The sequence below is a fragment of the Uloborus diversus genome, chromosome 4 (assembly GCF_026930045.1).
Source record: "Uloborus diversus isolate 005 chromosome 4, Udiv.v.3.1, whole genome shotgun sequence".
NCBI classification, from domain to species: domain Eukaryota; kingdom Metazoa; phylum Arthropoda; class Arachnida; order Araneae; family Uloboridae; genus Uloborus; species Uloborus diversus.
In genome coordinates, this window is record NC_072734.1 from 99,135,550 (window position 1) to 99,160,148 (window position 24,599).

At 34.1% G+C, this 24,599-nt stretch overlaps 1 protein-coding gene across 1 annotated transcript in view; it reads right to left on the reverse strand.

Annotated features, from left to right (window-relative positions):
• LOC129219779 (glycogenin-1-like) overlaps positions 1–22,841 on the reverse strand; it is a 46,636-nt gene extending 23,795 nt beyond the window's left edge. The window contains exon 1 of the mRNA XM_054854079.1: positions 22,616–22,841. Within this exon, the coding sequence (XP_054710054.1) occupies position 22,616 (1 nt within the window). The 5' untranslated portion in view covers positions 22,617–22,841. The remainder of the gene's footprint in view (positions 1–22,615) is intronic.
• Between the last annotated feature and the right edge of the window lie 1,758 nt (positions 22,842–24,599).

Sequence of the window (24,599 nt, forward strand, 5' to 3'; positions counted from 1 at the left end):
GAAACTCCGGGTTTTCTTTATCAGCAGTCGTTGATGAAACACCTTCGGGACCACAAGAGATACGCAATACAACATCGTTATTAAAAAAAAAGGGGGGGGGGGTAAGAAACTTTTTTTTTCTATTTTAAAAACTAATGCATACACATTAGGGTGTCCCCCCCCCCCCCACAAAAAAAAAAAGAAAGTCGATGTTTCAAGTATCTTTATACTTGAAAAAGGGAAAAATATAGTTCCTTTTATATTTTCTCCTTTTACGTCAAAAAAAAAAAAAAAAAATTGTAAAAAAGTTTCATATAATTTGAACAACGGGAATGCGTGCCGACATGCGTCTTTGAAAGTGTGAACCAGCACTGTGTACTTACTAGGTGGACTCTAAAAATTTTTTTTTGGAAGTTTGACTTTTTATGTTGATAAAACTTTGCCACTATTGCCCCACACGTACCACATAAATATTTATCCAAATTAAAAACATATTAAGGTGTCCAGCAAGAGAAGAAAAAAATGTTTTTTTCTACTTATCTTTTAAAAAATTACGCATAAATTTTTAAAAAATATCAAGTTCAAAAATTATTAGTGAACACATTTTCAAATCAATATTTGCAAATAAATGGAACGAAAATAATACATTTAAAATAAAAATAATAACTTAAACTTGAAAATATCCATATCTTTAAGTATTATGCGAGAGACAAGTATTGCAGAGGAGTAAAAAATTCTATTTAACTCATTTTCCTACTTGACTATTTTTATTTTTGTGCTTGATAATTTCTTTAAATTTATCTTACATTTTTAAAAAATTATATAGATAAAATAAACTGTTTTAAGAAAATTATAAATTTTAAGCTTCTTACTGGGACACCTAAATACTTTTTAATTTTGATAAACATTTTTGTGGTGCATGAGGGGCTATAGGGGCAACGTTTTATCAACGTGAAATTTCGAACTTCCAAAAAAAAGTTTTTTTCGAGTCCACTTAGTACAAAGTGCTGGCTCACTTTTCTCGGGATGGAGAGAGCATTTAGTAATGATCGTTTGACGAAACGGTATGTCTTCTATTCCACTACAAGAATAAATTTTGAAGAACACCAGCACTTTTTTTTTTTTTTTGAAGGCCCTGAAGAGGCCAGCGATGGAAGGCTATCAACAACCATCACAAACGAAAATCTGTCGCTGAAATTATGAACTTACTGTGTCTGTTGAATGTTCCTTGAATGGCACAAGCATTAAACATTCCAAAAAGTACTGTTCAAGAAGACTCCCCCCCCCACCGAACTTTAATTTTTTGGAGGAGGAAATTTTCAATTTGCCGAATGAAACTCCGAATTTTATCGAAGAATAAAATATGGAGCACACACACACAAGCATCGTTACATTTTTTTTTTTTTCAAAAAATGCAATTTCGAAAACGCCGTTTCCAAATTAGCCGAATCGTCTGACAAAATTTGCCGAATAATTAAATTTTTTGAATGTCACAGTGAACTCTCATCGAGCAGTCCTGTGTTCAAGTGATCGTGATTAATTCTCTGCAGCTGTGAAAAGTGCTCGAAGATTAGTAAACGGCCGATCTTAGCACATTATTTTGATCCTTTCGAGAAATTTTATGAAGTTAAAAAGAGACTTGCACCAGAGCTCTGAAGGACATTGCAAAAAAGGCCAGCCGTTACTCCATCAAGGCCCTGAAATGTCGCTGGTGGCGACATATTGACTCAGGCAGAGTCTATTTTGAAAACTTATGTACAGGGTTCGCCGATATATATCATGATATAAGGTAGGTGCGGGTATTAAGGCCTGTCGGGTAATAAGGCCTAAACAGCGAAAATATAATTTAAAATGGTTGTAGCCGCTTAAAAACGCTATCGTAGATAGTTTACACTCCCAGATGGCACCTCAATTTGGTCGCAACGCCATGCTCAGTTCTTTTGACTAGCGAGCTCAGATTCATTTTCACGGAACGCTTGTAAGACACGAATAATAAAAAATCGTCAGATTGAAATGTAAGTAATCTTTGTAATATCATACTTTCATGCATAGTTTTGCGCTACAGTTATCTGTCTTGAATGCTTCTATCGATATTTCATGTCTGAGTGAAATAATATGATCGAATTATTGTACTTTTTTGTATTTTTTTTAAATTCGACGTCAGCGGCTAATAAGGCCTACCAAAGTTGACCGTAGGCCTTATTATACTCCTTTTTTTGTAACGTAGTTTTTCAGCTGTGCATCTTATTTTGAACCTTTCTCAACATGGTATGAGTGTTTATTAGTAATTGCGACTTTTTACGACTTGGTTCATTCTTATTTTAGTGCCTACATCACGATGCCCCCCAAACGAGCACTGTGGTCTGATAATGACTTAGTGTCGGCTGTCCAAGCAGTAAGAAGAGGTATGCTGAGCTCATATAAAGCAGCTGTGAGGTATAATGTTCCCAGGAGAACCATTAGAAACCATCTCCAGACCGGAAGTTTGAAAAAAAAACACTTGGAAGAAAATCTATTCTCAGTGATGACCAGGAAGCTGATCTTGTCATCAGAATTTTGAGGTTTTCTGAAGTAGGGTTGCCTGTGACACCACTTATTCTCCGACGCTTGGTTTATAAATTTTGTGAGCTTAATAACATAAAGCATAATTTTAATAAACTTGCTAAAGTTGCTGGTAAAGATTGGTTTAAAGCATTTATGAAAAGACACCCGGAAATATCTAGACGAAAAGCTCAATTTATGAACCCGGCCAGAGCTCAAAAGCTTAAAAAATTTATCGTCAATGATCACTTTAACAGACTGAATGAAATTTATGATAATCTGGACTTGAGAAGTCATCCTGAAAGAATATACAACATGGATGAGAAAGGCTGCCGTCTCACAATTCACCACCAGCAGACTGTTTTGGCAAAGAAGGGACTAAAAGAGTGCATTTACAGTCTTCGGAACACGCCGAAAGTGTCACAATAGCTGGATGTGTAAATGCAGTTGGTACTGCTATACGACCAATGATAATATTTAAAGGCAAACGGTTGAAGGCAGAATTATATGACAATTTGCAACCGGGTTCTTTGGTAGAAAAATCTACAAAGGGTTATATGACTAATGAACTTTTTACAGAATTTCTAAAGCACCTATCTAGATTTAAAAGTGCAGGAAAGTCCCTTTTAATATTTGATGGAGCGGTTTGTCACCCAGACTTAACAATCGTTGAAGTCGCCGATTCATTCGATACATCATATATACTGTTTACCTTCGAACACCACTCATGAACTCCAACCCCTTGATAAAGTCGTCTATCGATCATTTGAACACCACTGGGATGCAGAAGTTTTATCATTTATGGAACAAAACCCAGACAAAAAGCTCACCAAGGCACGGTTTAATGTTATTCTTTCAAATGTCTGGTCAAAATGCGCGACACATAGTAACATTACAAGCGGCTTTAAAGGCCGCTGGTTTGTATCTATTGAATCCACAGGCTATTTCAGAAACAGCTTTTGCTCCGTCTGTATTAACAGAATTTCCAGCTCCCGAAGCTGACAAATTTCAAGAAAAAAATTCGCAACCTCGCACCTTCCTCACGCCAATAACCCTAAGGCATTCCACATCGACAGCACAAGATGAAATAATTAATAGTACCCCAAACAAACCTCCTGGAACCACGTACGGCATGGTTTACGGTTCTAGTTCTGACGATGAAGAGGACAATGTACCACTAGCTCAACTAAAAAAAAAGCATTTCAGGAGCTTATGCGTACTCCAGTGAAAAATACTGAAAAAACATCAATTTTAAGAAGAAAATCTATTAATTATCGAGGAATTAAAGTCACCAAAGAACTGTTTGAAGAATATAGAAAAGAGAAAAAAGCAAAAAATGGTGTCAACGCTCAAAGAAAGACGATAAAAAAAAAAAAAAAAAAAACGATGCTAGTTGGTACTGTCACGCTTGTGAGGAGGATAAAATGATTGACATGAGGCCCTGTTCAAAATGCAACAGGTGGTATCATGAGCAATGCGTCGGTTTGACAGCCGATGACGAAGATATTTTTGAGTGCCCTGACGGCTGTTAATTTTTTTTATTTTTATTTATTTATTTTTTTTTTTTGAAGATTTTCAGCATGAGTAATGCTTAAGGATGTTACAAATGATCTCAATTACCAATATTAATAGCTTATTTTGATTATTTACGAGTGTTAAAATATTAGGCCTTATTACCCTACCGTAGTATAATAAGGCCTAATTGCAAGGTTTTTTTAAATAATTAATTTTATGTTTGTTTTCGGCAAGAAAGGCCGTTTTTTGTTATTTTCGTGTAGTAATTGAATGGTACTTTAAATTTGCCATTTGCTGATTCGGATCCTTTTCTTTCCATTTTATTCCGAATCTCCCTTAGGTAGGCCTTATTACCCGCACCTACCTTATATCACAATATATATCCGATATTTATTTTGAAAATATCATGATATTTTGATATTTTCGATATTTATTTTTTCAACCACAGTATTTTCAATATAAAAATTATATTAATCATAGTAATATTTTACATTTATTTTTGAAAATAACCAAAACGTTATGTACTATATTTTTAAGATATATATCATTTACATCATTATTAACATAACAAAGTAGTATAGTATTCCTTTTTTATTTTATATTCATAAAATTATTAGTAATGTAACAAATTTAATTCCGATTAAAAGTGCTTAATTTAATATTAAACGTTGGTCAGAAAAAAAGAAAATGTCCTATTTCTGTGTACCAACCAATACATATTTTTTATTCCTCTTTCATATAATTGTGTAAAACTAGCTAACAGAAGAAAAATGAGTAAAAAACTAATGCTAAATTAATTCAATTCTGATTAAAATGTCAAATGAAATGCTAGAAATAAATTATAAAAGAAACCTTAATTTTAAGTCGTCATATTGTAATAACAATATCTCATCAAAAACAACCCTGTTGTAAAAATTTCCCCGCCAAGAAAACCTTTAACTTTTCCGCACAAAAAAGAAAACCTGCATCCTAAACCCAAAAACCCTCAACCATAAAAAGTTTGCTCTAGTTTGCCCACCAAGTATCTGCCAAACTATCATCCTCCCTCTTCTCCTTTTTCATCACAGCTACTTCCATTAGAACCTCCTCTCACCTTCAACTCCTCAGAAATATGGATAGATCTTTTAAATTGTTTATCTTGTTTGGCGGGAAGCTTTTTGTTCACCAAGCAACCACTTCACTTTGAAAAGCTTCCCGCCAAACAAGATAAACAATTTAAAAGATCTATCCATATTTCTGAGGAGTTGAAGGTGGGAGGAGGTTCTAATGGAAGTAGCTGTGATGAAAAAGGAGAAGAGGGAGGATGATAGTTTGGCAGATACTTGGCGGGCAAACTAGATATCATAAATTTTTATGGCTGAGGGTTTTTGGGTTTAGGATGCAGGTTTTCTTTTTTGTGCGGAAAAGTTAAAGGTTTTCTTGGCGGGGACATTTTTACAACAGGGTTGTTTTTGATGAGATATCACATCTTTTTGCATTGATATTATTACTTTGTATTTTTAGAATTGAGAACTTCAAGTCAGAAAATTTTCTATTGAAACAACGCTGTTTTGTGTTTTTAAGGAACAATAATGGCTAGCCTAATTTTACGTCAAGTTATTTTCTGACTATTAAGATTCTATGTTCATTTTGCGAGAATTGGGCGGTTTAAATTTTATTGCATTCCTTGTATCCTCTCTGTTGCAAAGAAAACTTCTTATATAATAAAATACTATATTTTAAATTATATTCCAGTATTTTATAACTTCGCAATAAATTATATTACAGTTTCTTTATTTGACAGATTATTCAACATTTTCATGAAGGTTTCTTTAAATCTTTTAGAGCTTGGGGGCTATTTTAATCTAGCTTTTCACTTTTTGTTTAATTACATTTTTTCTTAAATCGTGGATTATTTTACGTTTTATGGGATGATTTTAATTGTTTGGTGATTTATCTTTTTCTTGATAGAAGTCATTGTCTTTTTAATACCTAGTTTTGTTTAAAAGTTCATTTAAAAAACAAAATAACGCATGCTATCACCAAAAAAAAAAAAAAAAACTAAGCCATTAAATATTTTAAATTTGAATGTGTCAGAAGATCTATACAACTTTACTCGATATCAAATCGCGGATATCCCAAATTTTCCATAGCGAATGCGCATGTTGCGCGCGGACTAAGCTCATTAAAAGTCTTGCTTAAATTGCAAAAATTTTTTCAGCTAACAAATTACTGCAAAGCACGGATATCCACACACGTATTTCATATATTTTCAATTCATTATGTGTTCTTTGTGAAAAATCCATTAATTTAGAAAATAAGCAAACCAATAAAAAAAAGTGCTATTTTTCGCTTTCAATTAAAAAGTGATATGTGCCGTATCCATATGCGTACAGTTTCATATAATTTGTCACGTAAAATATTGTAATGGTTTAACCCCAGTTTCGCGCCGACATTTAAAATTTCTTCCCTCCATAAATATATCAAAACTGAAAAACAGGAAGAAAAGAAATTTTGTATCTGCGAAACTGGGGGGGGGGGGGGGGCAGCATTCTAATCTCATTCATTAATTTGTTTCCCTGCTTAAGTATAAACAAACAATATAGAATCTGAAAACAGAAAGCCCAATGAGCTAAATCTGCGCGCATGCGCAGTCGCAAATTTGTGATAACCGCGATTTAACGTCTAGTTGCAACTGTTGGATATGTTTTGGTCTTGATTGAATTTCATTTCCTAAGACAACTTTGGAATAACTGTTAGATCTGTTCTAACCTTGCAATTGCAATTCGAGATAAACAAACTTTATGAGCTGAGAGCAAATACATAAGAATTTAGGGAAAATTAGTGATTTTCAAACTTCAATTACTCCGATCCATGATGTCCCTGGGGGTTGAATTTTTGGAAATTTACTCAATAGCCCCCCCAAGAATATGTATACACAAAATCATTACCGTAGCCTCCCGGGGGCGGTGATAACCCCGGGAAGATACAATTTGGGGGGTAAAAACGAGGGGGAAAGGGAAGTCAAATGGCACATCAGTAGGGCACAAGGAATGTGTGTGCGAAATTTCAGCTTGATTACTTTTTTCGTCTGGGCTGTAGCCCTGTCAAAGAAAGCGAAAACTTTTTTGAACAGCGATTTTATAACTTTAATACCTCCACCCCCTGATGGTCCAGGCTTTTGTATTTTGGTTCATGGCGTCAGGAGCTACTAGAGATTGAGTGTACCAAAAATCAACTCCGGGGGTCTTAATGGGGCTGAGATACAGAGGGGTGAAAAACCCAAAAAAACCCTACTTGTTCTGTCGTGTAATCTTGCTCTTGGCCGCTTTTATTTTCTTTCGTCTTTGGCGGTGGATTTGCTTCTGTTGGCTGCTGACGTTTGGTTTCCTTGGCGGGGCGGGACGCTCCCGCGTCCCGTGATAAGAAAATAAAGAGTGTTTTGAAGATGCATTTACTATTTTGAAGTCTTGAGTTTCGGTTGATTAAAAATATCGGATATATATCAAAATATCCGATATATATATCAAAATAACGGATATTTTCGAAAATATCATGATATTTTCGAAAATATCATGATATTTTCGAATCCTGCTTATGTATAGTTTAACCGTCTGATCAATAAATTTTTTGCAATCGATTCACTGGATTTACTTAAAAGACAGGTCATTTATACCTTTACATCCTAGGGTAACGGCACCAGTCACAGTCATGTTTAAAACATCGCTCTCAGGCTAAGTCAATTTTCTGAGCATTTTAATGTATATCGACTTTTTAAACTATTTTTCTCTCATGCAACTACATATCTAACGTTTGAATTTTTCTGGACCTCTGAATGACTTAACTATTTTAATTTGCTCAATTTCAAGAAAAAAAAAAAAGCTCCGACCCCCAATAACAGACAACGAATAATCTGAAAATACCCAATAATAGATAGGATGGAGAGAGGATGAATAATGGACATAAATTCCCTTTTTCTCTTCAAAATGTGCGAAAGTTCTTTATTTTTAGAAATAAAGCCTTATTAAATTTAAATGAACATGAAACACCAGCTGACCTTGTGGTGGCTGTTCGTAACCTTCCACGACTGCCTTGTAAAAAACTGACTCATAAAATTCACTGACAACACTAGATGGTTGCATCGTATTCATGGGCCACAGCAACATCAGTTTTACAGCCTAAAAGGCTTATTATTTAAATCCATACTCATAACTGTTGTTACTGGCGACCTTACCTTATATCTTTATTTTTGTTTTATCCACATCTCTAAAAACTAAGGGCGAGGCTCCACATTGCCGTTAAACAAAAAAAGTCGATATTTTATGCATACACTGACTGCCCAATACACTATTTGCCATTCCGTATTTATCAACTCATTTTACTCTCTCTCCCTCTTTCTCTATGTTAATCTTGATTTCGTCAACTTTCACTTGCACACAAAACCAACAACAATAGTTTTAAGTCTTATTCAGTAAATTACCGCCCATTAGCCAGGGCTAAAGCAGAAATACGTGAAATGCACCGCCAGCTCAGTCATTTCCAGCCGACGACTGCAGTTTCGTACTTATTAGCACTCATCAGCCCGACATAGGAAAGTGACTGAGCTGGAGATGGAAAACCTCTTACCTTCAGTAAATTACCTCCCAATGGGCCGGTAATTTACTGAATATACCATGCCTTGCCTTCAATGTTCGAGTTGAACCGAACCATTGCTTCGGTCACTCGTCTGGTCTGTGCTAATTCTATATTAGCTACCAGTTTGTTTGGCACTCTTGGCTTCCTTAAGAGGTTTTCCATCTCCAGCTCAGTCACTTTCCTATGCCGGGCTAATGAGTGCTAATAAGCACGAAACTGCAGTCCTCGGCTGGAAATGACTGAGCTGGCGGTGTATTTCACGTATTTCTGCTTTAGCCCTGGCTAATGGGCCGATAATTTACTGAATATACCATGCCTTGCCTTCAATGTTAGAGTTGAACCGAACCATTGCTTCGGTCACTCGTCTGATCGGTGCTAATTCTATATTAGCTACTAATTTGTTTGGCACTCTTGGCTTCCTTAAGAGGTTTTCCATCTCCAGTTCAGTCACTTTCCTATGCCGGGTTGATGAGTGCTAATAAGCAGGAAACTGCAGTCTTCGGCTGGAAATGACTGAGCTGGCGGTGTATTTTAAGTCTTATTCAAAATTTCTAGCAAGCAATTTTAATGCTTTACAAAATGCTTATTGCTATCCTGATTTAAACAAAGGGAAAAGTTGGAATGTGCATATCTGTGTAATTCTTTAATATTTTGGCCTCAACCGGTTTTGATAAAGGATTCCTTCGGTTTCGAAAAATGAAGTCGGAACACATGAAAGCGCCGTTATGGTTCTTCACGTCCCACTTGCCTTTCTTTTCTCGTTCACTTCACTAGCTTGCTCATGAAAAGGGTGACAATTCACCTGGAAACCTCCCAGACTGTGCCAACTTTTCAAGAATCGGATGCGTTGGTGGTGTCTAATAATATGGTAACAGGAGTTAATTTTATCGCGTTTTTGAAGTGGAGTAATAATAGGAGATAGGATATTTTGAATCTGTCTCTCTTACTTTGTTTGAGAATACTTGAATAGTAGACTGATATGATTCATTTGCTGTCAGTTAAAATTTCACTGCTGAAAGTCCCATGCAAGTAACTGAAATTTTAATTTTTTTTTTAAACTAAAATAGAAGGTCAATAATTCTTATCGATTGTGCCTTACAATGGGGTTGTTTCCTTCAGTCAAAAGTAGTACTTTTAGTCACTGAAATTGATAGAATAAGCAAAAAAAAAAAAAAAAATAACATGGACCCAGAAAATTCTTTCATTTTCCCCAACAGTTATTTTTTAATTAACTTTTTAAAATGTCCGATTTTTCAAACAAGGTAGGGAGGCTCGGCGACCAAACTGACAAGGCCGCCTTAGCTCTTGGCGACCCTGGGCATATCGAGTCATCTTTGGAAAACGCAATTATTCGTCATCTTGTTCCTTATACGGGGCAAGATGATTTTGTTTTAGACATCATGAAAAAATATATTTGTAATTAACGGAGCATTTAGCAAGCATAATTTGAATTTTTGTGTAATATCTAGCATCTAATAAAAAACATAGCAGTGAACAATGCTAAGGAGCTGAGAATTATGCTTCTCCATAACTGATTCATTCATATGTGACACAAAAGAGAAAATGTTTTTAGTAGTTCGAAAAATGTAAATTCCAATGCTTGCAACCGATTCATGATGGGAATTGGAAATATTACCATGACAATATAATTTTCTCAGCAAAACTTATGAGGAAGCCCTGTTCCTAATAAGGCTAGATTGCCTTTTTTTTTTGTTAAGCTGCTGCCAAAAATAATATAAATTTAAATTTGTCACCCCCCATAGACTAATCCCCCCCCCCTTTTTATGAGTCATTTGATGAATGTTCAAAGATTGGAGTCAATTGAACCATAAATGAACGAGATATGCCCTGAACCTAAGGTTGGCCTTCTTTGGAACACTTTACTTATATTGATTTATTCTTGACTTGAATGCTTTCCCACCTCGTTAAGAAATTTGAAATGTCGCGCTTTCTTTAATCCCCCGTCCAGATTTGTCAGGAGGAGGTCAAGTCCTCAAATTCCCCTTATGGGTGCGCGCCGGAGTGGGACAGTCTCGTTTTCAGGTCTTGTTTTCTGAACAGATAGAACGGGACACTGAATGCGTCAACCAAGTCATTAGGTGGAGTTGTTTAAGCATTTTCATACCAAAAATTTAAATCATGCATAAATATATTTCACGTTTTCCTTAATGCACGCATAAAATGGATATTTCCCTTTTTGACTAATTTGTAAACTAGCAAAAAAGCACAGTTGCAAACCGCATTTCTTCAAGCAATGTTGATTTTAAAGTAAGTTGTGTGAAACTCCGTCAAGAATTTCATTCTTATTTAGAATCACCAGCAAATGCTCTCAAGCACATTTGAACATTTAACAACAATGTCAATTCTTCTCTTTTCAAATGTTCAGTTAGATTTTGTTCTGTCATAAACTATTAAAAAAGAGAGAGAGGGAAGGAAAAATCTTAGTCACCGAAAGTGGGGACCAAATATTTCTTATTTGTCTTAATGTTAGCTTTCTTAAATTTCTATCCTTACTTTTGCAATGGAGCAAGAACTGCGTTCTCATGGAATGCAGAAAAGAACTTATGTGTCGGCAATTTGACATCAACAGGCTCATCTTGAACTCGGCCATGAAACAGTGTCTTCGAACATGACGTTCTTTTTATTTTTAACTCAAAAACAACCACTGCTTGGAAAACCGCCATTGTGAGAGTTCTATTCAGGTAAATCGTATACACTCGTGCGCAATAGGGCTTATCAATTCAAAATATGCGTGTAATGTTCTTAACTTTTATAGATGTTGACAAAACAAATATTGCGTTCCACGTATCATGAAATAGATCAATACAAAATTAAACAGACAAGTCAATGAGAAAGGGGAGAAAATTCACATCATTTGAGTGATTCGAACAAGATTTGAAACAAATGCAACCCACTCCGGAAAAAATTGTTGGCGAGATTCCATTCGGTATTACGAAATAGCCTTCTATTTATTAAAATTTTTAAGATTCGTTCGAGGTTATGTAACAGAAATTATTCTCTAATCGTTTCAGACTTTACATGATTTTAAAGCTGAGAAAAACTGCTAAGATGAAGCTTGATAGAAATTTTTGAAAGAAATTAGAGTTTTCTGCTACGAATTACATTTTGTTACACAAAACTAAGCACGGTACTTTCGAAAATTAAATTAGGTCGTAGCATTGGCAACGATCAAAAAGTAAAAGTCTGGGATTCAAATCTTGACAGCCATGAATGTTCAATTGGCGATTCCCAATTCAATTGGCCCTTCCTCCGATTATGTCCTGGATCCCACTGAAAGTTTTAGGTTCCTCCAGTAATCCCTCAAAAGAACTTTGCACTCTGTGAAACAAAGTTCTCGAAAAACTGTTCTTGAAAAGGGCTAAGACGTCTATCGTCTGTGTTGACACTATAAAAAGTCAAAAGAAACTGTTGTTATAAAAAAGTTCGGGACCAAAAATTCCTTATTCTCATTCCGTCGGAACCAAAAATTCCTTATTCAAATCCCGAGATTACAGTCGCTGCTTTTAGTTACGATGAGGTGAAGAGATTCTCGTGGGATGAGAACCTACGAAAAACTGATTTATCTGCTCGGGGTTATCCTGTTTTTTTATATGCAATGCGGGAATATGAAAACCACTTTTAGAAGTTCTCCAGGGTGGCAGAAGTTCAATGAAGTGCTTTGAACCTAAAAAATCGCCCAAAGCAAATATGTAAAACGGGTGAAGGCATCAGAGCCCATCAAGCAGAGGTGGTGCCCAGATCCTGGTAAAAGTTGGTGCCCCTCTCATAAGAAAATCCTCACATCTTCAAAGTACGTATTCGTTTCCAAAAAGATGAAAAAAGAATACAATGTACTCTATTTTAATGCCCTTAAAACTGTGGTGCCCAGGTCCACGGACGTGCAGGAATGTGAGACACCAGAGTAAATTTCAACCTGCGGTTCTAAAAGTTGTTTCTTAAAATTTTAATATTTTCTGTTTTTACCTGGAAAAGTATTGCATAAAATTGTTTTTACTTTTTTATTTCACCCATCCTATTTGAAATTTTGCAATGAATGCATTTTTTTTTTTTTTTTTTTCAATTTCATATTTGAGGCAATGAGAAGTAAAGGAATTTAAGTGGACTTTTGTTTTTGTCACGTTTTTCTAATTCCTACTGAAGCATTGGTACCACCTTTGCTTCTAAGAGCTTCATTTCCCCCCCCCCCCAAACGTTTATGAGATTAAATGTAGTAGAAATGCTTGAATAGTTCAAACAAAGTAAATAATAAACGCTTTAATTGAACCATTGCCAAACAATTATTTTACGTTGCTTTTACTTATTTAACTTTTTTTTTTTGTCTAAAATAGACATCTGAATAACCTTAAAAATGACTACGTAAATTGATGTAACATATTATGTGCAAGAATTACAGGTTAAAAACCTAAGTGAGGTTAAAAAATGTGATATTTGCATATAAGAACGTCGATAGGAATCTTTATTTCCGGATGAAACCTTTGGTTAAAATATATTTTTCATATATTGTATCCTTAATCTTCGCTCTAGTGACGTAGAGAGATCAACTGTCTGTTCTCTTTGATAAGATATAAAGCTTTAAAAATAGCTAAAACTATTGGCACATGTGATAAAATAGCTCATCCTGGAAATTACATGTCGTCACTTTGAAAGAGCAGCAAAATCCGGCTGAGAAAGCTAAGTCAATGAATTTTCAGATCAAAAATAGAATCCTCACTCTTGATCGTTCGGGCGCGGTTTTAAAGTATAGAAAAGCTGGTTCCCAAGACACATGTGATGCTCTCAATTCAACCTAAAGTTAATATTTCTACTCTAGATTGTCTCGAATTTGATCGAAGTAACTAGCAAATGAGAACTGACAATTTAATTCAGGATGCATTTTGGTATAATGATATCAGTCTGAAGTTCATTGAACATCAAGACAATAGCGTGTCTCTAATTTTATTGTTGCAACAAGGAAATGGGAACTGACAATTAAATTGGGAATGAATTATGAGGGACATCATATCAGTTCAAAGTTCATTGAACATTTGGACATCAACGTTTCTCTAATTTGACTATTGTAGCAAGGAAATGAGAACTGACAATTTAATAGAAAACGCATTTTGGTAAAATGATATTAGTTCACAGTTCAATGAACATTAAGACACTAGCGTATTTCTAAATTTATTGTTGCAACAAAGAAATGGGAACTAGCAGTTAAATTGAGAACGTATTTCAGTAAAATGTCAATTTAAAATTCATTGAACATTAAGACACCACCTGTGTCTCTAATGTTATTGTTGCAACAAGGAAATGGGAACTAACAATTAAAATGGGAATGTTTTCTGAGGGACATGATATCAGTTCAAAGTTCACTGAACTTTAAAACACTATCGCTCTAATTTGATTGTTGTAACAAAGAAAGAAAAAAAAAAAAAAAACAAGACAATTTAACCGAGATCTTACTTTGGTGATATCAATATATCAATTCAAAGTTCATTGAACATTAAGACAACAGCCGTACCCCTAATTTTATTGTTGCAATATGGAAATGGGAACTGACAGTAAAAATGGGAACGTATTCTGGGGGACATGATTTCATTTCAAAGTTCACTGAACATTAATACACTATCGTATGTGTAATTTTATTGTTGTAACAAGGAAAGGAGAACTAACAATTTGAGAATGTATTTTGGTAAAATACATTCATAATATATCAGTTCAAAGTTCATTGAACATCAAGACACCAACCCTGTCCCTTATTTTATTGTTACAACAAGGAAATGGGAACTGACAATTGAATTGGGAATGTATTCTGAGGGACATGATATCAGTTCGAAGTGCACTGAACATTAAGACACCAACTTATCACGAATTTGACTGTTGTGACAAGGAAATGAGAACGAACAATTTAATTGAGAACGTATTTTGGTAAAATATTATCAATTCAAACTTCATTGAACATTAAGACACCAGCTGTGTCTCTAATTTTATTGTTGCAACAAGGAAATGAGAACTGACAATTATAGGAATGTATTGTGCGGGACTGATATCAGATAAAGTTCACTGAATACTTAGATATAAGCGAGTCTCTAATTTGATTGATGCAATATATAAATGAAAAATGATGAGAACTTACAGGCAAAAGAACATTAGTTTGAAGTTCATTGAGCATCAAGACAACGACGTCTCATATCGGATTGTTCTAGCATAAAAACTTCTTAAATTTTTTGGGAGGGCGGAAATTCTCAATTGCCGAATGGAACTTCAAACTTTGCAGAATGAAACTCCAAGTTTTGCCAAATGATGATAATTTCGCCAAATCGTCAGACAAGATTTGGAGAATAAGTAAATTTTTGCGAGGTCACAGTAATCTCCCATCGGGGTAACCCTGTTGGAAAATTCTAGAATGTATGAATAAAATAATATTGCTTCAAAACTTACTGAACATAAAGACACTAGAGACTCAGGGTTCGAAAGTTTCTACCGAGGCGGTTAAAACGACTGGTAGAAACCGGTTAAAACCGGCATGGCATAAACTACTTTCTGCCACATTTGCGGCAGAAACTGGCAAAAACTCACAAAATGATAAAAAATTAATTATTGACATACATTAGAAAATGCATGGAAAAAATAATTGTTAACCAAAGCACAATTTAATTACACAATACTATCACATTTTAAATCCAAATGTTACATTGTTTGGACCCTGCAGTTGCTCTTAGAAAAGGTTAGTTCCAAAAATCTAAACTGTTTCTCAATTTAATTTGCACAAATGAGAAACTTTTGAATATTTTTGCAACAGAAGAGCTAGCAGGCAATGCATCAAGGAACGAGCAATGTTTGAAACTTTCATCTAATTTATTTATTTATTTTTTTAAACTGGTCTACCTTGTAGTAACTGGGGTAGTGGTAAAAATTTGACTGGAAAAAAAAGTTTCGAGAAATGGGTACAAAATCTAGGTTAATATTGGCAAGTAAAATTCTGGCACTTTCTTCTTGAAGCGCATGATAATTTCAATCACAAGCAAGGAAGGAAGGAAGATAAAGCATATAATCTAGCCAATTACAACCAGTAGTGTCTGTTTAATTCTGTATGTCACTCCTCTTTCCTAGGCACCCATATGATTTTTAGTCCTTTGTCCGATTAATCTACAATTGAAAAGTTTTCTTTCTGAACTAAATCAAGGGCACTAGGATAGGATTTTATTTTTTCAAATGAGGAAATGAAGTTTAATTTTTTAGTTTACTTAAATTAATATAATTTAGTAATTAATTCAGTTTTTAAAGACGCTTTTAAGTTTTTGCCAGTTTCTGCCGGTTTTTACCGGTTACAACCAGTTTCTGCCACTGGCATGGCAAAAACTAGTTTCTGCCTGCCAACAGAAAGAGCCTAGATTTATTATTGCAATATCTCACCCCGGCAACAGGCAAGGAAAGTGACGCAACTAAAAAAAACAATGTAGAAAATCAAGGTTTTCACAAGGCCAGGTACGCACTAGTAGTTTTAAGCGATTTAGTATCAAATTTTACAATATGTGTAAACAATTAAAATGTGATGTTTACTGGTTAGTTTTCTTTATCGAGATTAATAATGCATACTTTAAGTTCGAAAATTTTGCTTCTAAATCATGAAATTTTAATGATGTGTCATTATTGATTATACAGTTTTTACGCCACCACGCACTAGTTATGTAAGCAAATTTAATGCGAGTTTAATGGCAAGAAAGGGCATTAAATTTAGATGTTGAATCAATAGCTAGAACATTTTTTACAAATTTTGTGTTACGTCACTTTCTTTGCCGGGGAATGCATGAGTAAAATTTCACCAGCTCAAAGTTTAATTTAAAAAAAAATAGAAATGTTCAATGTCAAGGCGGTCAATCGGGTTTCTTCGATAAAAAGAAAACCTTATTTCAATTCTTTATTTCTAAAGTTATGTTTTCATGAAAATCTAGTTAAAAATATATGTATCAAAAACGCAAGAAGATTAAATATAGAAAAGAACAATTAAAAATAACGTGGAATATGTTTAAAAAAAATCCTTTTTACGCAGTCATTTTTGCATAAAATCGTGTGTGAAGATTGCAACTAACCAACGATTAAGATAATATAAATTATCTTATGAAACATGATGAACATGGCAACTGAATAGTTCTCTTCAAATAAATTTAAACGGATTATCTTCATTACTGGCATTTTCCTACGTTATTACGCTACATTATTTCTATTTTACCCTAGATTAAATGGTAAAGATATAAACTGAATCTACTTTTTAAAAATGGCAATATTTCTTCTCTTTGGTTGCAGTTTAAAATAAAATCTTGAAGCTGATGAAAAGTTGCTTGAAAAATCAAATTTCGACTAATTTTTCAACTAAACAAAGATTGTTTATAAATATAAGGCTGACTGTTCAATCTAATGATAAACTTAATTTTTTCTCCGGGAAAATGTTTAGAAATTACGGTGCGTCTTATAACCCGAGAAATAACTTCAGAAGTTCAAATAACTTAAATAGTTGATATAATAAGTTTTATTTTCATGAAAGCAACAGATACTATATAAGTTTCACTTCCTACGAATTATTCTTATCCCAATTTCTCCCTAACGTCTTCCATTTGTTGCTATGTCGTGTGTCATTTGAATTCCGATTTACAATATTTCATTGATATTATTCCATTTGGCGGTAGTTGGTTTAAACTCCATATAGGCATGTGAAAGCATTCATGTTCGATACAAAATCAGCCGCGGACCCAGAAGGGGTCTCCCGCTTAAGCAACCAAATATAGCCTAAATCTGCGTTTTCGGGACTTCTGTTTCAAAAGAATTGTCCCAAGACGTCTATTTGGGCTCGGAAATTGCACTTTGACGCTGCCCCTCCCTCCTTTGGCCCTTTCCGATAATGACTCCCTCCAAAACAGAAGTTAGATCCGCACTTTTATACATTTCTCTGTCTCTCTTTTTTCTTTTTTTTCAAAATGTTGTTTATCCTCAGCAAGAACATTTTTTTTTACGCAAGAACTTTTGTCCAGTTTTGTAGTTTCTCACAGTTTTCGTTCAAATTAAAATCGGCTTAAAATAAAATCTTAAACAAATTGCCATTATAGGGTCTGGTGGGGGAAAGTGATCAATGGGGTAAAGTGGTCATTCGTCAAATCAATGGCTATAGCTTGGAAAAAAAATGTTCGAATGAATGTGAAAATTTTATTATAGTGTAGGGCAGTTAGAAACTACATTTTGAATACAAAATTTTACAACTGGCAAAATTTTATTTGGTAAAAAAAAAAATATTTTGTGTGAATATGAAAAGTTTTAAATCTAAACACCTCTTTTAACTTCCCTGGAAAATTTTGTTTGTTAGAATTATGATCAGATTGACTGCATAGGAAGCTTCCTACATGTCTCAAGAACTCGTTCTCATTAGCAGTTAGCTGAATCTCTTTTAGATAATGTTTTAGAACAATTTAAGTAAGATGGGGTAAAGTGGTCATAATATTAGGCTTAACAAATATTGTTAATCTAATGTCACTTAATCGTTAAGTATAAGGCAGATATAAATTAAATATTAATTTCACTTAATATGTATTGTTTTTACAGTAAACGGGGTTAAATATACGAGTATATGCATATGCATACGCATATACTGGTGTAAGCCCGTATATAGACGTATTCACATAAATGCACCAATAAATACGTATATGGGTATCTGCAAGTACTTTTAATCTATACAGATATACATTCAACTATACACGTATATACTCACTTATATTCATATATATATATATATATATATATATATATATATATATATATATATATATATATATATATATATATAAACACTTATATACTCAGGTAGACACGAATATACGCGTACGTACTCGAGTAGACATTTACTTCAAGCATATGATATACAAGTAAACAGGGCGAGTTTAAAATATTTGTCAAATTATTCAGATATGTTAGAAAAGAGGATAAGATGCAAGAATCATAAGATACATATGGTCACAAACACAATGCTGACGCACTACATGCACGCAAAGCCAGAAACTGATGGATGCAAAACAGGTCACAAATTTATATTACACACAGAAAATTTTACACAACATTTTAGGTCTCAAGAAAGTTTTAGTGCGATTGATGAAATTTGCGATCTGCAGCTATAATACATGTGCGTCGCAATCACAATGCACTCTCTGTTGCAATAACGAGACTTTTGAAAAAGTTTCATCTGTCGCCGCGCCTTTGTTGCGACTACAGGCCGTAACTTTTAACAACTACTCTAAATATTTCTTAAAAACTAAAATGTTGGTTAAAATCATCTTTGTGTAAAAAAATTGCGATTTGTTTGCATTCATCAGTTTCCGGTTTTGTGTGCATGTAGCGCGTCAGCTAACATAAGTTCCTTATAATTCTTTGCTTCTTATTCTCCCCTCTCACACTCCTTAGAATTTTACCCAAGAGCTTGGATTCATTCTGTAGGCATACATGCATATAACCTTAAAAACTCGTGCATACATCAGTACATGTACTGATGTATGCACGTAAATATACGTCTATACAGGTATATAATCGTGTTTGCACATATACATGCGTATATACTCGTGCTTCACAATATATGTATGTGAGCAGACACGTACAAACACGCACTGGATGTATCCACGAATTAACTCGTGTATACTCGTATATGTGTGTATGTACTTATATATGCGTGTATGCGTCTACTGTACAAGTATATACTCAGGTATGCACGTATGTACTCGAGATACAAGTGCATACACGCATATGATGTTCGTTTACATGCATATATACCCGTACGTACACGTGACACGTATATACTCGTGTAGATACGTACACACTCCTGTAGGTAATCGCGTATACATGCTTATATACTAGTGTATACACGTATATACTTGAGTAGGCACGTGCATGCATGTATCTGATGCATACATGTATCTACTCATATATGAACGTGTTTACTAATGTTTACACGACACGTATATACTCGTGTATACACACATATGCTTGTGCATATACTTGTAATTATAAAAATAACAGAAATATACAAATATTAGGGTTATTTATAATGGTTTTGCATCTATTTTTAACTATGACCACTTTACCCCATGCTATGACCACTATCCCCCACTCCATGGGGTAAAGTGGTCATAAATACAAAGGGAAAAGAAAGTGTTATAAAACTACTTAAATCAATATTTATTTTCCTAAAACTCAGTGTACTGTGTTCTTTAATAATGCAATGTAAAATAAAAACAAAAAAAGTTTAAATGTTTAAAGAATTTATTGTATCTATTATTCACATAAGTTGAAAACCTACGATTTTATGACCACTTTACCCCACCAGACCCTAGAGAATAACTTTTGGTTCACGAATGCCGTCTTGTTCAAAAAATCTTGTGAAGCATAAACAGACAGTTTGAAAATTCCTTTTCCACCCATTCTTCCAAAAACTGATACCTTCGTGAAAATGTAAGTTTAAATTTAAAAACTTTCAAAATAAAAAGGTATACTTTAAAATTATAAAAGAAAAATGTCGCCATTCTGGAAACAATCTGAAATTCCAAAACATTGACCGAAGTTTGAAAATATAGCTTAAAATTGAAAATCGGCGCAAGTCAAACAATAATTTAGAATTCCAACACATCAAACTAAGTCTTGAAAATACCTTAAATACAAAAAAATATCAGTCAATGTCTGAAAATATAATTCTAAATCAAAAAATATCAGTTAACGTCAGAAATAATTTAAGATTAAAAAAAAACATAAGTCATTGTTTGAAAATTGTTTAAAACTCAAAAACATCTGTCACTGTTTAAAAGTATAAATTAAATTCAAAAACATGGGTTGAAAAGTCTGAAAATATGATTTAAAACTCAAACAGCTTCCGATATACATAAAATACCTGAATTCAAAGAAATTAGCTGACATCTGAAAATATGATCTGAAAATTAAACACATTTTCCACAAAAAAATTAGCTGGAAACGCGTTTACATGATAAGAAAAGCCTACTCCAGAATCTTCCCTTGCCTTGTTACATAAGTTTACTGCATTAACAGAATTGATTTCCATTTATAGTAAATAAGTATAGTAATTTATGTGGGATAGTATAATTTATGTGGGATACTTTAAGTAAGGTATGAAATATGCTCAGTTTTTATTCTTCTCCGCGCGTCCTTGAATATTAGGTTATTGAGGAGAAGGTGGAGAGCCTTGAACACCAAGGTTTGGTTCAAGGATGCCATCCAATACGGTTCGCACGTATTAGATATGGAAAGTAGCTACTTGTTTCTAGCTTTACATATGACTACGGGAAACGTAAAATTCTGCATGGACTTCGAATAAAATGTAGGAAAACTAGGAGAATGAATGACCAGTGACTACTGGAAAGTCTCATAAGCGTTGCATTGAAATACACTATTATGAGTAAAATTTCATCGCGTATCTTGAAAATGGGAAAGTTGCGAAAAATTAGTCTCCCATCATCGGATGAATCATCCACGACATATAAGAAACATTTTTCCATTTTTTTTTCTTCTGGAAAACAAGTTCATACCATCCCCTCGTGAGGTTGAGGTCCCCACTCACCAGTTAAGGGATAAAACCCCCCAAAATATCAAAAATGTTGTTCATAATGTACAAAAACTACTGTGTAATCCCTCCCCCTCTTTTTCCGTGAATTTTGAATTCACCGAAGTTTTAACTGAAATTTAAAACAAATTCGCATTTTTTTTTTTTTTTTTTTTTGAGCAATTACGATTGCTAATTGTTTTCACTTGACCGTCCTCGACGTTCCGATTCCTTTTTCAACCCCACCGTCTTCTGCAGGTTGTAATGAGCCAATGTCCCCCGTAATCCGGTTCTCATGGTCGGTGGCGTCATGTCCTACACACACGCACGCTCATACACACTCCCAGACGCGCCTTTACACACATACACGTCAACGTGCATTCACACAGGTCTACGCACACACACAAGCCTACACATACACAACTATACACACGTAACCGCCTAAGAGGAGGGACAGGTTTGGGGAGACAGGAGTCTTTTCTAGAAACAATAACTCCAATGAGTAGGGTCTTGTCGCAGCTCGTGATTGCGAAAAACATAATTTGAATACAAAATTTCAGAATTCAATTTTTTTTTTTTAAATTAAGTTTAAGGCGAGCCTCGCCTTTCAAAAACGAAATATGAGCTTAACAGTTTGTTTTGAAAGTTTATTTTAACGCATAAAATTTTCTCAGTGCAAGATAGACTTTGAGTAAAACATATTTGATGGGGAGAAATAAATAGAACAAAAAAGTTTCACCACGACGCAATCAAAATTTGAAATGCTGAAAAGATTTATTAAAAAAATAGGCTAAATCTAACACTTTTATCAACTATCAGTAATAATTATTTTTATAAGCTTTATTTACATTCTATTGAAAATCGGTTCATGTTTGAGTTACCACGTGAATAACGGACTGCTCTCTTAATTTACACTAAGTGCAGAATTTTAAATCGTATTAAGTGAATAAAAATTTCACTAACATTAATTATTGAAATCGGCGTTTTTATTACCCTGCCGACAATGCATATTTGCATTAAAGAAAGGAAAATTTACAATGAATAAAAATTATTTCAATTGTTTTCAAGTCACTTGATAAAACAGATTATTAGCAATTGTTGAAATCAATTTCAAAAAAATGCAAACCTTTTTAAGGAAAGAATTTTACGAGGAAAGATATGAAGGAGAAATCCGATAAGACTCAACGACGTAACGTGGGAATGAAAAAATTTAAAATTAAATACTTCTATACATTTAACTGGCTAGCAGCTAAGTAGAACGATATACGAAACAGTAAAAATTTCAAAAAAACATCAGGAATATTTATTAAGTTATAAATTAAAATGATATTTTATATGATCTGTCTTAAGACTTGGGGAAAACAAGCATGATACACTTACTGTATAAAGATAAGGACCGCTCGAAACTGAAGAGCAAACTTTCCTTGGTTGTTCAGCCGGTTTAGATATCACTTTGTGACGTCGGAGATAAAATTCGTCTGTACTACGGCAGGATGCAATTTTACGTTTTCGGAAATAAACGGAAGTTTAGAACAACAGATATTCGCGCTTTCTGTGTAAACCCGCCGAAGTCTCGTGGTGAACAACGCCCACTTTGGAACAAGAGTAGAAGAGAGTTTTGCTGATCTGAAAATAGAACGGCCTTCTAAGTTATCTTCTTCGAAGAAGTACGCCTTAACTTCTTGAAGGAAGATACTTCTGTTTTCCACGTAAGTGACGTCATCAAAGTGAAGGGGGCGGGGAGGGGGGGAGCTGTTTTTTCTTTTTCTAATTTTAATGAAACATAATGACACGACGTACTACGGATTGGAGCATTTGTACAACAACAAGTGACGTGTATGGTGACGTAAATTGACAATGGGGTTCCTCTCCAGTATTTAATTCGAGACTTAGAAAAATTTCGATTAAAAACAGTGTTTAATTTGCACGGGAGCTCACAGGAGCTCAGCTCCAGCACTTTTCAAACTTAGGCGAATTTTTACATATTTGACGGAAATTCAGATATTTTGCGAATGAAAATGAGATCTATAGGGCTCTTGAACTTCTTTTATCAGATTTTTTTCTTCTTTTTCTAATTTTTAATGAAACATAATGACTCGACGTATTACTCATTAAAACATTTGCACAACAACAAGTCAAGAAGTGACGTGTGTGGAGAGGAGACGTAAATTGACAATGAGATTCTTCTCCGGTATTTAATTCGTGGTTTAGAAATTTCGATCAAAAGAAGGGTTTAATTTACACGGGAGCTCACAGGAGTTCAGCTTCAGCACTTTTCAAATTTAGGCGAATTTTTACATATTTGACGGGAACTCAGGCTATTTTGCGTATGAAAATGAGGTCTGATAACTGTAGGGCTCCTGTACTTCTTTTGCCAGGAATTAAGCCCTGATTATAAGTAGCCCAATGGCCTCCTTAATCACCATTTACTAATGAAAACATTTATGGAAAGATTTTTCGTTTCATATGCGGAAATTTATCGAATCAAATTGAGAATCGAATTTAAAAAAAACTTGAAATAAGTTAATTTAAATGGTCATTGAAACAAATTACACTAACCTACCAATTTAAACTTTTTGTTTGTTACTGCCTAAAGCAGTGGTGCCCAGCCTACCGTCCGCTAGCTATATTCGACACGCGAAGACGATCCGGAAGGAGGCCCGTTATTGTTTTCAATGTTACGAATCGAAAATTATCTTCTGTAACTTTCCAAAACAACCGATCCTCTTAATTCGATTGCAATTCTGGGAACAAATAGTAAGAAATTAAGTTCCCAAATAGCAGGTGAAATTTCGTATTATTAAAATAAGCTTGCACTCAGGGCCAGCTCTAGTAGTTCTGCCGCCTTAGGCAATATTGACAAGTGCCGTACCCTCCCATTGAATGATAATAATATTATAAAATGATAATATATTAATAAAATAAAAATGATTGTAAAGTGCCCAAAATTAATCCAAACTAGGTTTTGCATATCCAAGCACAGGTACACACTTCAAATTATCTTTTTTAATATTAAAGTAGTGCAACTTATGGCACTGAAACAGATATTCATACTTTTAAAAGACCTTAAAGTCACGTAACTTGACGCCTCAAAAATTAAATTAAATTTCTTATTAAATTCATAACTATGTTTTGAACATCCAAGAACTGGTACACACTCAAAATTAGTATTATTATTTTATGCATTGAAGCAGTGAATTTTATGACGCTGAAACATATATTCATACTTATAAAAAATATGCTTCAATTTCGAAATTTGCCGCCCTAGGCGGCCGCCTACCCCAAGAGCCGGGCCTGCTTGCACTAAATGATAACAACTATTCTTATTTTAAATTTTATTTCTTTTTTCAAGTTTTCCTATTCT